The following is a 14,683-nucleotide window of genomic DNA, read 5'->3' as shown; positions in this document are numbered from 1 at the left end:
CAGAAGACTCTGGGGGCATCATAGGAAAAGTAATCCCTAAAGAATGGCGCCCCTGTGTGTATCCACAGACATCATGCTACGGCCCCCAGCATGCATGCACTCTGCTGGGGGGGTTACAGGAGGAGAAAAAGAGAATACTGTGCTGGGGGAAGCCAGATAGGGAGCCACACTGTACCCCTATACCCGCACCACCAGAGCGCCACGCTGTACCCGCACGACCAGAGCGCCACGCTGTACCCGCACTACCAGAGCCACGCTGTACCCGCACCACAAGAGCCACGCTGTACCCGCACCACCAGAGCCACGCTGTACCCGCACCACCAGAGCCACGCAGTACCCGCACCACCAGAGCCACGCTGTACCCGCACCACCAGAGCCACACTGTACCCGCACCACCAGAGCACCACGCTGTACCCGCACCACCAGAGCCATGTTGTACCCGCACTACCAGAGCCACGTTGTACCCGCACTACCAGAGCCACGCTGTACCCGCACCACAAGAGCCGCGCTGTACCCGCACCACCAGAGCCATGCTGTACCCACACCACCTGAGGGCCACGTTGTACCCGCACTACCAGAGCCACACTGTACCCACACCACCAGAGGGCCACGTTGTACCTGCACTACCAGAGCCATGCTGTACCCACACCACCAGAGCCACACTGTACCCGCACCATCAGAGAGCCACGTTGTACCCGCACCACCAGTGCCACGCTGTACCCGCACCACCAGAGAGCCACGTTGTTCCCGCACCACCAGAGAGGGAGCCACGATGTACCTGCACCACCAGATAGGGAGCCATGATGTACCTGTACCACCAGACAGGGAGCCACGCTGTACCCTCACCACCAGAGAGGGAGCCATGCACCACCAGAGAGAGAGCCACGCTGTTCCCGCACCACCAGAGAGCCACGTTGTTCCCACACCACCAGAGCCACGTTGTACCCGCACTACCAGAGCCACGTTGTACCCGCACTACCAGAGCCATGCTGTACCCGCACCACAAGAGCCAAGCTGTACCCGCACCACCAGAGCCATGCTGTACCCACACCACCTGAGGGCCACGTTGTACCTGCACTACCAGAGCCACGCTGTACCCGCACCATCAGAGAGCCACGTTGTACCCGCACCACCAGAGCCACGCTGTACCCGCACCACCAGAGAGCCACGTTGTTCCCACTCCACCAGAGAGGGAGCCACAATGTACCCGCACCACCAGAGAGGGAGCCACGATGTACCCGTACCACCAGAGAGGGAGCCACGCTGTACCCTCACCACCAGAGAGGGAGCCACGCTGTACCCTCACCACCAGAGAGAGAGCCACGCTGTTCCCGCACCACCAGAGAGCCACGTTGTTCCCGCACCACCAGAACCACGCTGTGCCCACACCACCAGAAAGCCACGCTGTACATGCACCACCAGAGAGCCATGCTGTACACGCACCACCAGAGAGCCACGCTGTACCCGCACCACCAGAGGGGGAGAAAGATGAAGCCACTGCCAGGGTAGAGACATGCTACACCACTGACTAGAGTTGGCCTGGGCAACCCAGAGTGAGCGAACGTCCAGCCGGAGGAATCACTGTTGCAGTTTCACCGGGTCTGGTAAGAGAGCCTGTTGGCCATTATACATTACTGTTCCCAGGAACTGAGCCATTAGGAAGTACCAAACCTGATATCCTCTAGGCCAACCCTAGTGACGCCACTGTCCCAGAGCCCACAAGTTACGGCACTGAGTTTCGGTAACTGGCCAGACAGGGATGCGCCAGCGTGGGCACCCATGACATCTGCCGCCCCGAGTCCCACAAGCGGCAATGGGCTTTCCGTAGCAGCCGACGCCTCTCTCCCCACTGTGAGCCACACACACTCAGTACACAGCCAGGAGGAGGAGGAGCCACAGAGGAGGGACACGACTTCAGTGCAAGAGCCTCCCAAAGCACCCAGCACATATCCCCTTACCCCCCAAATGAAAAGATGCTGTATCGCTCACTGTCCTCCTCCCGCGGTGTCCCTCTGTCCTCCCATGAAGATGACAGGGTGGATCTTAAAAAGGAAGGGGTGTGGCCTTGACAGGAAGGGGTGGGTCATAGTTAAATTAGGGGGTGCGCGAGCTTAGTCAGGCCTAGGGCAGCACAAAACCTAAATACACCACTGCCTCTAGCTACGTAGATACGTGTCTATTTTTGTCTTCTCATGACATTCTATACCAAGATACCTTATATGTCATTCTCATACACCAGAAACTTCTAGCAATACTCAGCTTTAGATGAAGAATCATATCAAATCAATTGATCAAAGTCATTCAAATATACTATATTTATTATGACTAAGCATAAAACCAAATATGTTTTGCAAGCTTGCCATGAATATAACACCTATAAGTGCCATATTATGAATTTGAAATAATATTCTAACACAAGGAGGACTTACCAAATCAAAACCAGCAACAATGTCAGGGAACTCAGATATCAGCTGAATCGCAGTGTGAATGGCATCCTTCACCTTAGAAATATCCTCGTGTCTGTTGAAATAAAAGGCAACTAAAGCAAAGTAAGAAAGGTCAATAGACATCCAACCCTATCCTATATTTATATAATACCTACATACTGTATTACTCAACACTTCACAAAATAAAATCAGTATTAGGGTCCTTTCACACTGGGGCGGTTTGCAGGCGCTATTGCGCTAATAATATCGCCTGCAAACCGACCAGAAAGTGCCGCTGCTTTCATTCCAGTGTGAAAGCTCTGAGGGCTTTCACACTGGAGCGGTGCGCTAGCAGGACAGGAAAAAAAGTCCTGCTAGCAGCATCTTCGGAGCGGTGAAGGAGCGGAGTGTATACCGCTCCTTCACCGCTCCTGCCCATTGAAATCAATGGGACGGCGTGGCTATACCACCGGCAAAGCGCCTCTGCAGAGGCGCTTTGCGGAGGTTTTAACCCTTTCTCGGCCGCTAGCGGGGGGGTAAAACCCCCCCGCTAGCGGCCGCATACCGATGGTAAAGCGCCGCTAACAATAGCGGCGCTTTACCGCCGACGCCGCCCCCGCCCCAGTGTGAAAGGGCCCTTATTATACATAATAATACCAGTGTCTGCATCAGAGTAGGTTACACTCTAATGTCTCACTACAGTCACACACTATTATTAATATACATGTTTAGCGCTGACATACAGTATTCTGTAGTGTTGTACAGAGAATAGTCTTTGTATCAGAGCAACTTACACTCTAATTTCCCCCCCACTGTCACACACTATTATTATTATGCATCTATATAGCTCTGATATATTCTGCAGTGCTGTATAGAGAACACTGAGCCAGTCACATCAGTCTCTACCCCAGAGGAGCTTGCACTCTAATGTCCCTACTACAGTCATACACTATTATTATTAATATACATTTATATATCTCTGACATGTCTTGTAGTTCACTGAGTAGATTGAGAATTTTGCCCTACTAAAGTACTCTCGGCATCCACTATTGAAGTGCTGGAAGAGATTTTGGCAAGATTTGGTCATCTCCACTAATCACACAATCAGCACCAGTATTGAGATACAATCTAGGCACCAACTGCCATGGGTGATACAGTTTTTGAAAATCATAACTGCGCCCCCCCCCCTCAAAAAAAAAAAAAGAAAAAACGGAGGGGGGGGGGGGGTTGTATTTAGGGCCAGTTCACACCAATATCGCACAGGAACATGGTACACATTCCTGTGCGATTTGCGTGCAGTGTGTTTTCAGTCCATTTTGAATGCGGTGCCAGAAACACACACAGAGCACAGGTTTCCCGCACCGCGTTCTAGTGTGAACCAGCAGACCACATTTAGTCTGCTAAGGCCCTGTGTATCATAAACAACTGTCTCGTGCTTTGTAATGAATTGTTATTTTACTGATTTGTATTAATAGGCCTTCCTGGCTATGGAATGCCCATAATATCACAGTATTACCTGTGAACTGTATAAATGATCTTAAGCCCAGTGAAGTCCGGGTGAGCATTAATGAACTGCCTGGCCACATTCCTGTAGGTGTCCACTAGCCAGAAGCTGTCATGAGTTGTACCGTCCAGCTCATATACCTACGGGAGGAAATATTGCAATACATGTTATTTGGGACAAAGGGTCAATAATGAGCAGAGTGATCTTAGCAAAATTAATTATGTGAAGTTACTGTTTCATTCAGCTGCCTCTGTGAAATTTGCCTGAAAATAATCTAACTATTTTTAAAAAGGGTGTGTTTTTGGGAGGTGGTGGTGCATGTACAGAGCTGGCCCAAGACATTGTGCTGCCTGGGTCCAATAATGAAAGGTTCCCCCCTCCCCCACAAAAAGAACAACACGCCCACCAAAAGGCCCCCACATCTATTATTTTGTATTATGAGAGGATGAGAGAGAGAGGGGGTGAGAGAGAGGTGGGAGTGAGAAAAGGGGGGGGCTGGAGAGAGAGGGGGTAAGAGAGATGGGAGTGAGAGAGAGAGGGGTGAGTGAGAGAGAGGGAGTAAGAGAGATGTGAGTGAGAGAGAGGTGGGAGTGAGAGATAGAGCAGGGAGTGAGAAGGGGGTGAGAGCGAGAGGGAAAGGGGGTGAGTGTAAGGGAGAGGGAGTGAGTGAGAGAGGGGGGCTGAGACGGGGAGGAGTGAGAGAGAGAGGGGTGAGAGAGAAAGGGGTGGGAGACAGAGAGGGGGTTGAGAGAGAGAGGGTGGGGCTGAGAGAGGGGTTGGGTGAGAGAAAGAGCGGGTGAGTGTGGGAGAGGGAGAGAGAGAGAGGGGGGTGAGAGAGAGAGGAAACGGCGGTGAGAAATAGGGGGTGAGAAGGACTGAGAGACAGGGGGGGTGAGAAAGAGAGGGGTGGAGTGTGAGAGAGGGGGGTGAGAGAGGGGGTGAAATGTGAGAGGGGGGTGGGAGAGAGAGGGGGATGAGAGAGGGGGTGGGTGTAGATAGACGGGCAGTGAGAGAGAGGGGGGTAAGAGAGAGAAAGAGAGGGGGTGAGAGAGAGAGACAGGGGTGAGAGAGGGGGTTGGTGGGAGAAAGAGGGGGTGAGAGTAAGAGAGAGTGAGTGAGAATGAAGCTGGGTGAGAGAGAGATAGGGTGAGACATGGGGGGGGGGTTAAGAGACAGGGGCGCTGAGAGATGCGGGAGTGAGAGAAAGAGGGGTGGAGTGTGAGAGAGGGGGGTGAGAGAGAGAGGGGTGGTGTGTGAGAGAGAGTGGGTGGGTAAGAGAGAGGAGGGCTGAGAGACAGAGGGGGCCTGAGAGACAGAGGGGGAGCTGAGAAATGGGGGGGAGTGAAAGAGAGAGAGGGGTAGAGTGTAAGAGAGAGGGGGGGTGAGAGAGAGAGGGGAGGGCTGAGAGATACCACATAGCCCTGTTCCTATCTGCAGTCCCCCCCCTGCAGGCTCTGTGTGCGGGTAGGTATGTGTAGGATGCCCGGTACCTGATGGCCAGCAGCAGGCAGCGCCCAGTCTCCTTCTTGATCCAGGAGGTGCTCTCACTGCTCTGCTCCTTCCAGTGGCTCATTGGCAGCCTCCACCTTCCGCCCATCCTCTTCTCCGGGCCCCCAGTCAGCCTGTCCTCCGGGCCTCACTGTTCATCTTGGAGCAGAGATCAGGCTGGAAGAATCCAGGTTCTGGGAGCGCCGGGGAGTCTGCACTCGCTGCTGCTCTCCTTTTTCTGTGGTCAGGGAGGGGGTGGAGCTCTTCTCCCTCCCAGGCTCTTACAGGTCTAACTGCTCTCCTTGCTCGCCACCTTCCCCGAAAAACCCCGTGGCTTTGCCGCTGTTTGCTGCCACGATCCTGCTGCCACCGAGCTCTGCATGAAAACAAGTGGCCCAAGGGGCAGTGTGTTAGGCACTCTGTCGCCCCTCTCAAAATTCCGCCTGGGTCCAATGGACCCTCCAGGACTTATGGTAAGGGCCGGCCCTGTGCATTTAGCATAGTTTACATTATTTAATTTGGTGTTCTTTGTAATTGTGTTTTTTTTACATATTTATTTATTCTTTTTTACTGTTGCGGTGATTTTTTTATTTTACTTATTTAACTGTTTGTTTGTTTTTTTTCTGTGGAAAAAAAGTTAAAGTAATTAGGTTAAAAATGGGTATGTTTATTTGGCAAGGTAAAAGCAGCAACTGTAACACTCAGGAGCTATTAAAAGCCTATGGCAGCCTCAAAAGCCACCAAGAACCACTTTAATTTTTGGAAAATAACGATCTGCACCAGCACAACTTGGAAGAGTGATAATCTATTTCTTTATTAACATAAAGCAACAGGCATTACAGGCCGATGTTTCAGGATCTTGCAGGATCCCTTTTTCAAGGCAGGGAGATCACTTTGCCTTGAAAAAGGTATCCTGTGACCAGTGGTGTATTTTGGTTTTGTGCTGCCCTAGGCAAGACTAAAATTGCGTGCTCCCCCAATCTATGTTTGTCCCTCCCCTTCCTTCTCAAGTGGGTATTTAGGGTCTCTGGTGGACTTTGGGGTAGTAACATGCAGTCTCTGGTATTACTGGTGTGCGTCAGTCAGGAAGCTCAGAGCCTGCCACAGTGCTCCCCCAACCCCCCCCCCCCCCCCCCACTAGCCTTTAACAGTGCTCAGCCCACCCCTCTCACCAGCCTTCCACAGTACTCCCCCCCGCTAGGAGAAGAGATAGGGATAGGAAGGGAGAGAGGTGAGTGAGATAGAGGGGAGGGGGTTAAGAGAGAGAGGGGGGCTCCCCTATCCCCAGTACTACACCAGAGGACTCTCCCATCCTCCCCCCAGAAAAGGACTCCAGACTCTCATCTTCACGCAGCCCGCCGCCTCCTTTTTACTAGCTGTTTGTAGCGAAGCTGCTAAGGTACAATCAAAACTTGGGACTCCGACCCAACTGAGCTACTTCTGGGATTGGAGGCTGCATCCACCGCCGCCTCCTGCTTTAGCTTTGCTCCTCTGTCACAAAACGGTCAGTCCATGGCCACCCCTGGTATCACTCCTCTGGCGGTTGTCACTCAGGTGCAGTCCGAACCCCCATAGCACCACTGCTACTCAGCAGTCCTCGTAGAGTCTCCTCTCCCTGAGGTCAGCGCCGCCCCCTGAAAAATGTCACGCAAGGCAAACGCCTAGTTTGTCTCGTGGTAGATACGCCCCTGCCTGTGACATCCCAAAACATTGGTGTGTGATGCCTTTTGCTTTATGTGAATAAAGGACAAGATTATCACTATTCCAAGTTGTACTGGTACAGATATTTATTTTCATAAGATTGCATGGTGGGGCCGTCCACCAATTCACTACAACACCCTACATGAACTGTGGGCGATCCTGTGGGGAGTGCAATGGATACAATACAATTTCTACCTTACTTTTTGTGTTCCGCATTGACTCCAATGCATTTTGCCAATTTCTGACTTCCACCAAAATTTCAGATGAATGAAAACTGTTGCTCCTCCCTAACTCTTACCGGTAGTAGCATGGCTCTCAGTTCAAGGTACTGGATGCCGTCCTCGTAGAGCTCTCGCAGACTCTCGTAGATATAAGCTTTGAAGACTGGAGCATAGGAAATTAGACCGCCTACAGTAATGAAAGTACCCTCAAACCTGCGCCAAACCACATCTTGGGTGGGATAATCTAGTTCCGGAGTGTCCGTTAGCAGAGTCAGGTTTCTGATCAGGCTGAAATACACATGACAGGTAGGTGCTTTAATATGAGAATTTTTGATCATGTTGTATGTTTGAAACAGCTGAAGGAACTGACAAAGTAGGCACAAAACTTTATTTTTAAACACCATAGTGCAAATGTTTTTTGAAGAAAGAGGTCCTGTTGAGAGCAATAGTTTCCCTCATGCCTATACATTCTGCCTGTGCAGGAAATCACATCACAAAATTCATGAAAATTGGTCAGAACGAGACATTCCATCACGACAGGTTACCTATGCATGGATCCGCAGGCTAAAGTTGGCCAAAGATGCATTGAAATTCAGCTGGTACAGCAGTGGCTGCAGCCGCTGATCAGTGCATTCTGACAGCGGAGACTCCCCACTGTCAGAATACAATGTCACAGTGGGGAGGATTCCTCTTTCAACCTCGTTTGTGTGGATGGGGGATTTGTTTGTTTTTTCTCGATCAGCCCACTAGCTGTTAAAGAAAAAAAAGTTTTGCAGTGCCATAATGCATTAGTTCACTTGACATAACTTGCCTACCAAAATAAATCTTGACGCAAATGTCTTTTATTTTTTTACGTTTTAATAAACACCCTACATAGTTACATAGTTGGGGAGGCTGAAAAAATACAACAGTCCACCCAGTTCAACCTATGATGTGTGTGTGTTTATGTCAATAGTACATCATATACTCCTGTATGTTGTGGTCGATAAGGTGCCCATCTAGTAATTTTTTTAAACTATCAGCGCTCCCTGCTGATACCACTGCTTGTGGAAGAGAATTCCACATCCTTACTGCTCTGACAGTGAAGAACTCTCTACGCAGTTTAAAGTTAAACCACTTCTCTTCCAATTTTAGTGAATGGCCGCTTGTCTTTTTAAATTCCCTTTCACTGAAAAGTTTTTTCCCTATGCTAGGGTCACCAGTACGGTATTTGTACATCGATATCATATCCCCTCTCAAGCGTCTCTTCTCCAGAGAGAATAAGTTCAATGATTGTAGTCTTTCCCCATAGCTGAGATCCTCCAGCCTCTTTATTAGCTTTGTTGCCCTTCTTTGGACTCTTCAGTTCTAGCACATCCTTTCTGAGCACTGGTGCCCAGAACTGGACGGCATACTCAAGATGCGGCCGGACCAGTCTCCCACTCTACAAGCCGGAGTCTTGTAGAGTGGGAGAATTATTGTTTTATCTCTGGAATGAATCCCCTTTTAAATGCATACCAATATTCTGTTGGCTTTGCTTGCAGCAGCCTGGCATTGCATGCCATTGCTGAGCCTTCCATCTACTAGGACCCCCAGGTTCTTTTCCATCCTAGATACCCCCAGCGGTTCTCCCACTACCCAGTAACTTGCTTTTGTATTTTTGGCACCCAAATGCATTAACTTACATTTTTCAACATTAAACCTCATTTGCCATGTAGTTGCCCGCCCCATTATTTTGTTTCTTGTAAGGTTTCCACATTGTGCGTAGAAGTTATTGCCTTGCTTAGCTTTGTATTGTTCGCAAATACTAAGATTGAGTTGTTTATCCCATCCTCTTGATCGTTTATGAATAAATTAAACAGGATTGTTCCCAGGACCGATCCTTGGGGGACCGCACTTTCCACACCAGACCATTCCGAGTACTCGCCATTTATAACCACCCTTTGGACTCGGCCCTGTAGCCAGTTTTTGATCCAGGAACTCACTCTATGATCCATGCCGACAGACCTCAGTTTGTACAGTAAATGTTTGTGGGGAACTGTATCAAATGCCTTTGCAAAATCCAGATACACCACATCTACAGGTCTTCCTTTATCTAGATGGCAGCTCACTTCTCAGTAGAAACTTAATAGATTGGTCTGAACACCCACCGCTTCAACCTCTGCAGCAATGCAGCACTCATATGTCTATTTCCCAAAGACAACCTCTGGATATGATGCTGAGCACATGCACTCAACTTCTTTGGTCAAGGCCCGTTCTGAGTGGAACCTGTCCTGTTAAACCGCTGTATGGTCTTGGCCACCGTGCTACAGCTCAGTTTCAGGGTCTTGCCAATCTTCTTAAAGCCTAGGCCATCTTTATGTAGAGCAACAATTCTTTTTTTCAGATCCTCAGAGAGCTCTTTGCCATGAGGTGCCATGTTGAACGTCCAGTGACCAATATGAGAGAGTGAGATATAAAACCAAATTTAACACACCTGCTCCCCATTCACACCTGAGACCTTGTAACACTAACGAGTCACATGACAACGGGGAGGGAAAATGGCTAATTGAGCCCAATACTCACTTTTGTTGCCAGTGGTTTAGACATTAATGGCTGTGTGTTGATTTTTTTTTGAGGGGACAGCAAATTTACACTGTTATACAAGCTGTACACTCACTACTTTACAGTGTAGCAAAGTGTAATTCCTTCAGTGTTGTCACATGAAAAGACAGAATAAAATATTTACAAAAATGTGAGGGGTGTACTCACTTTTGTGAGATACTGTATATATATATATATATATATATATATATATATATATATATATATATATATATACTGCAATACTTCATGTCATGTAACATTCTCTTAGTACAACGCACTAGGATTCTGATGAATGTTAACCTTTTACCACCTGTGTAACGCATATACACTATGTGGCAGCAGAGTGGGTCTTAACGCTCCTACCACTGCACATATGCATCCATGGCTATCTGAGATTGCGTGATGAGACCACGCTCACAGTGTGTAGGTGTAGCTAGCTAGTCTGCTACTAGGTGGCTCTGTGCCAAAATAATGTCTGGTTGCAGCAGACAGTGTTATCAGGTGCTAGGTCCCTTTTAGTTTGAGCCCTCCTGTAGTAATCTCATGGGTGGGTCAGCACCCACATACAGTATAAGCCAGATTAGGAGGAGCCTTAGTACACTTGGGGCATGGAAGCCAAGCACCTCACACCAGCTTAGATGTAACCAGCACGCAGGGGCCCTTTACAGGGCTGGAGGTCGGGGAGGAATAGTCCTGCACCCAGGAGATGGCTGCAGGACTGGCTGTAGATTTTCTAACCCTTGTAGAGGTGAGGGCTAGGGTAGATTGCAGAAGGCCTTTTAGGCCAGGCCAAGAGTTCTCTGAATGAGGCTATTACCCTTGAGGGTCCCAGGTGAGGTGTACCTATGGGAGAGGTACCTACTGAGAGCCCAGTCCTGTGAGCATTACCGACCCTGGGTGAAAGGGGAGACTGTTAGAGGGAGACGGCTGCTTGAAGTGCTGCATATGCTTTCACATGTGACTACTGTGGACCATCCACAGTGATGACTAAGTATTGTCAAGTGACTTCGGAATTTATGTTGAAAAGATGTGACTGTTCTGTCAATCCCTGAATTCCATCAGTAAAGTACAGCAAATTTTCTCATTTGTGTGGACATTCCTTAGGATATAAAGGTAAATGGCTAGGAATGTTTTTTTAAAGGCCTCAGGAATGGAGAGGGCACAAAATGGCAAAGAGTTCGGGCTCAGCCGGAGAGATTGTGTTCTAGCAAAAGGACAGGAGCAGGGCAGGGACTTGTGCTTTCGCACCAACGTCCAGCTAATCACATATCCCCTGTTACACGCATTCCCAGTACACTGACTGAGCATTCTCTAACAGCTCATTTTCTTTATAAAACAGAAACATTTTTGACTGACCTGTTATCAAACTCAGTGACATCTGCCACGGTCTTCCTATATGTCTCCAGCAGCAGCCAATCCGAACAGCCCGGAGGCAGCTGACCCGCTGGAGACTCTTTGGAGAAGATGAATCTCACCCCTGCGTTGCTGATAAAGCAAATGTAACAGTCCGGTAGGTATGATGCATTTTTCACCAGCCAATCAACACTTACAACTGCAAAATCATGCAAATGAAGTGCGCCCCCTGCAGACAGAAGAATTACTCCAATTATACAATGAAACACAAGTCATATTGCAGTTTGATATTATTAAAAGTGACCTCTACATTTCATTCAACAGCTGCTATAATTTCCTAAATTCCTATTTCCTTGTAATATAGCAGACTAGAATTCGTTATATCATGCTTGTGTGATTAGATCACTACTTTTTCTAAAAATTTTAAACAATCTAGAGCAAACTTTTCAAAGCAGGGTTCCTCCAGAGGTTGGTGCTGGAACTGTACAGACACTGCTAGTCAATATGCCACTGCTCATTGAACACCTAGCAATGTCACTTGGCAAAAACCAGTGGTGCCCCTACTCTCATCTCTTGAGTAAGTAACTATTGACATCAATTATACTGTATTTTTAAGTGTCTGTAAGGGGTCCCTCTCCACTAACCACCAACATAAAGAGACTCTTCCCCACTGACCACCAATAAATATACGTAAGGGGGCCCTCTCCACTCACTACCAATGAAAGGGATTCAAGGCATATTGGGAACAAGGAGCTGGATGAGAATCATTCCCTAGCAGATACGAGGTCTTTACTAGAGCAAATGACCTGGTTTCGCAGCTCTCCAATAAACAAGGGTCGCTCCAGAGTCAAAAAACATTATATATATTTGTTTGGCATTATCTAATTTTGGTGCTCTTTCTGGCTCAACTATACTGTATATAGACCAATGACCAACAGCATAAAGGGGCCCGTCTCCACTAACCACCAGTATAAGGGGGCTCCTCTTCACTGACCACCAATATAAGGGGGCCCTTCTTTACTGATCACAAATGTAGGGAACACTTCATCAGTGAACAACACTGAAGGGGTATTTTTTTTTGGCCCCCAATGTGAGCGAGCACTTCTCCCGCTTACCCACAATTGAACACTTCCATACTTATACCACCAGTATAAGAGGGCACTTCTAATGCAGCGCACACACGGGCGGACTTTTCGACCAGACTGGTCCGACGATCTATCCGACAGACTTTCCCAACGAACGGACTTGCCTACACATGATCACACCAAAGTCCGACGGATTCGTACGTGATGACGTATGACCGGACTACAATATGGAAGTCGATAGCCAGTAGCCAATAGCTGCCCTAGCGTCGGTTTTTGTCCGTCGGACTAGCATACAGACGAGCGGACTTTTCGACCGGACTCGAATCCTTCCGAAAGATTTGAAACATGTTCCAAATCTAAAGTCCGTCAGATTTTCAACCAAAAAAGTGAGCTGCAGGTCCAATGAAGCCCACACACGGTCGAAGTGTCCACCGGACTTGGTCCGTCGGACCAGTCCGGTCGAAAAGTCCGCTCGTGTGTACGCGGCATAATAGAGATGTTTTCTGTTCTACAAAGTTCCTTGCCTTGACTGGTCTCACCAAAATAGGATTTATAATCACAGAGCGTGGCTGCTTGTTCTTTTACAACAGTCATGTGACTATTGTTAAGGTGAATGAACCTGCAAGGTCATCACGGTTCCTACCTCAGAGTTCTTGCTGACAATTCTGTTCTCTAAACATAAAGAACCATGGAGATGGTATACTTGTATGACTACGCTGTAAAGGCTGAATCATTATAGCTCCACCCAGTAAATTTTTCCATAATCCTATGTTACTCAATGCATGGAGTTGGTGCTGCTTTGCTATATGACCTGTAGGAGGTAAAGCTGCTGATCCAACATGACCCTGGACTTGGTTTTGTAAAAGCAAGACTGACCTTGGCAATGGTCCTCTCTCACCTTTTGGCATCTTTCTTAGAATCTTAAATACTTTGCTCTGCTGAATAAGGCTGCGGGCCTTGAAAAAATGCATGCTGGGAGGAAAGACTCCTGTGGCATCGGCCTGACTCATTTCATTTTCTTTAATCTTCATCAGATTTCTATTGGCTTCTGTTTCTCTCTCTCCAAAGATGATGCTGCCTCCAACCCGGCGACTGTTCTCCTTTTCTAACAGAGCATTTCTGTCGTCCCATGGTGGGAAGCCGTGGCCAAGGCTGAACAGGAAGAGAAGAAGGATCCACTCTGGTGATCTTTCCATCTTATTTCTGGAAAAAAAGGACACTTATTTTTTATTTTTAGGTTCAGAAAAATAAAATTATACCAGTGTATCTACAGCCAAGACTTTGTCTTTCACTGTGTTAGGTTTTTATTAGGGCTTATGTTGAAGGTGTGGTTTTGCTGCATTTCCTTTCCTCAAATGCAGGTCAACTAAATCCAACTGATTTTAATAGAGTAGTACATATGTCAGGTCAGAGGTTGTGTTTGACTTGCTTTGGGTTGCACTGCCGTTCTCTGGATGCAGCATGCCCTACTGAGGTATACAGTGCCTTGCAAAAATATGCACCCCCCTCGGCTTTTTACCTATTTTGTTACATTACAGCCTTTAGTTCAATGTTTTTTAAATCTGAATTATATGTGATAGATCAGAACACAATAGTCTAAGTTGGTGAACTAAAATTAGAAAAATATATACATAAAACTATTTTTCAGAAATAAAAAACTGATAATTGGCATGTGTGTATGTATTCACCCCCTTTGTTATGAAGCCCATAAAAAGCTCTGGTGCAACCAATTACCGTCAGAAGTCACATAATTAGTGAAATGATGTCCACCTGTGTGCAATCTAAGTGTCACATGATCTGTTTTTACATATACACACCTTTTTAAAAGGCCCCAGAGGCTGCAACACCTAAGCAAGAGGCACCACTAACCAAACACTGCCATGAAGACCAAGGAACTCTCCAAAAAAGTAAGGGACAATGTTGTTGAGAAGTACAAGTCAGGGTTAGGTTATAAAAAAAATATACAAATCTTTGATGATCCCTAGGAGCACCATCAAATTTATCATAACCAAATGGAAAGAACATGGCACAACAGCAAACCTGAGCTCACGGCCCGGGCAAGGAGGGCATTAATCAGAGAGGCAGCACAGAGACCTAAGGTAACCCTGGAGTAGCTGCAGAGTTACACAGCAGAGACTGGAGTATCTGTACATAGGACGACAATAAGCTGTACGCTCCATAGAGTTGGGCTTTATGGCAGAGTGGCCAGAAGAAAGCCATCCATGCAGCAAAAAACAAAATGGCACATTTTGAGTTTGTGAAAAGGCATGTGAGAGACTCCCAAAATGTATGGAGGAAGGTGCTCTGGTCTGATGAGACTAAAATTTAACTTTTTTCCTC

The 14,683-nt window shown here is 47.7% G+C and overlaps 1 protein-coding gene across 7 annotated transcripts in view; it reads right to left on the bottom strand.

Moving 5' to 3' along the window:
- The window catches only part of ADA2 (adenosine deaminase 2), a 118,970-nt gene that overhangs the window by 33,492 nt on the left and 70,795 nt on the right, over positions 1-14,683 (bottom strand). For all 7 annotated transcript variants that reach the window (XM_073621569.1, XM_073621574.1, XM_073621567.1 and 4 more), the window contains exons 2-6: positions 13,242-13,546; positions 11,262-11,487; positions 7,418-7,628; positions 3,943-4,070; positions 2,430-2,520 (exon numbers count right to left, since the gene is read on the bottom strand). In XM_073621569.1, coding sequence (XP_073477670.1) covers positions 2,430-2,520; positions 3,943-4,070; positions 7,418-7,628; positions 11,262-11,487; positions 13,242-13,539 — 954 coding nt within the window. In that variant the 5' untranslated portion in view covers positions 13,540-13,546. The remainder of the gene's footprint in view (positions 1-2,429; positions 2,521-3,942; positions 4,071-7,417; positions 7,629-11,261; positions 11,488-13,241; positions 13,547-14,683) is intronic.

The sequence above is a fragment of the Aquarana catesbeiana genome, linkage group LG03 (assembly GCF_042186555.1).
Source record: "Aquarana catesbeiana isolate 2022-GZ linkage group LG03, ASM4218655v1, whole genome shotgun sequence".
In the NCBI taxonomy this organism is placed as follows: Eukaryota; Metazoa; Chordata; class Amphibia; order Anura; family Ranidae; genus Aquarana; species Aquarana catesbeiana.
Note: the sequence above shows the minus strand (reverse complement) of the source record. Positions and strands in the feature narration are given on the sequence as shown.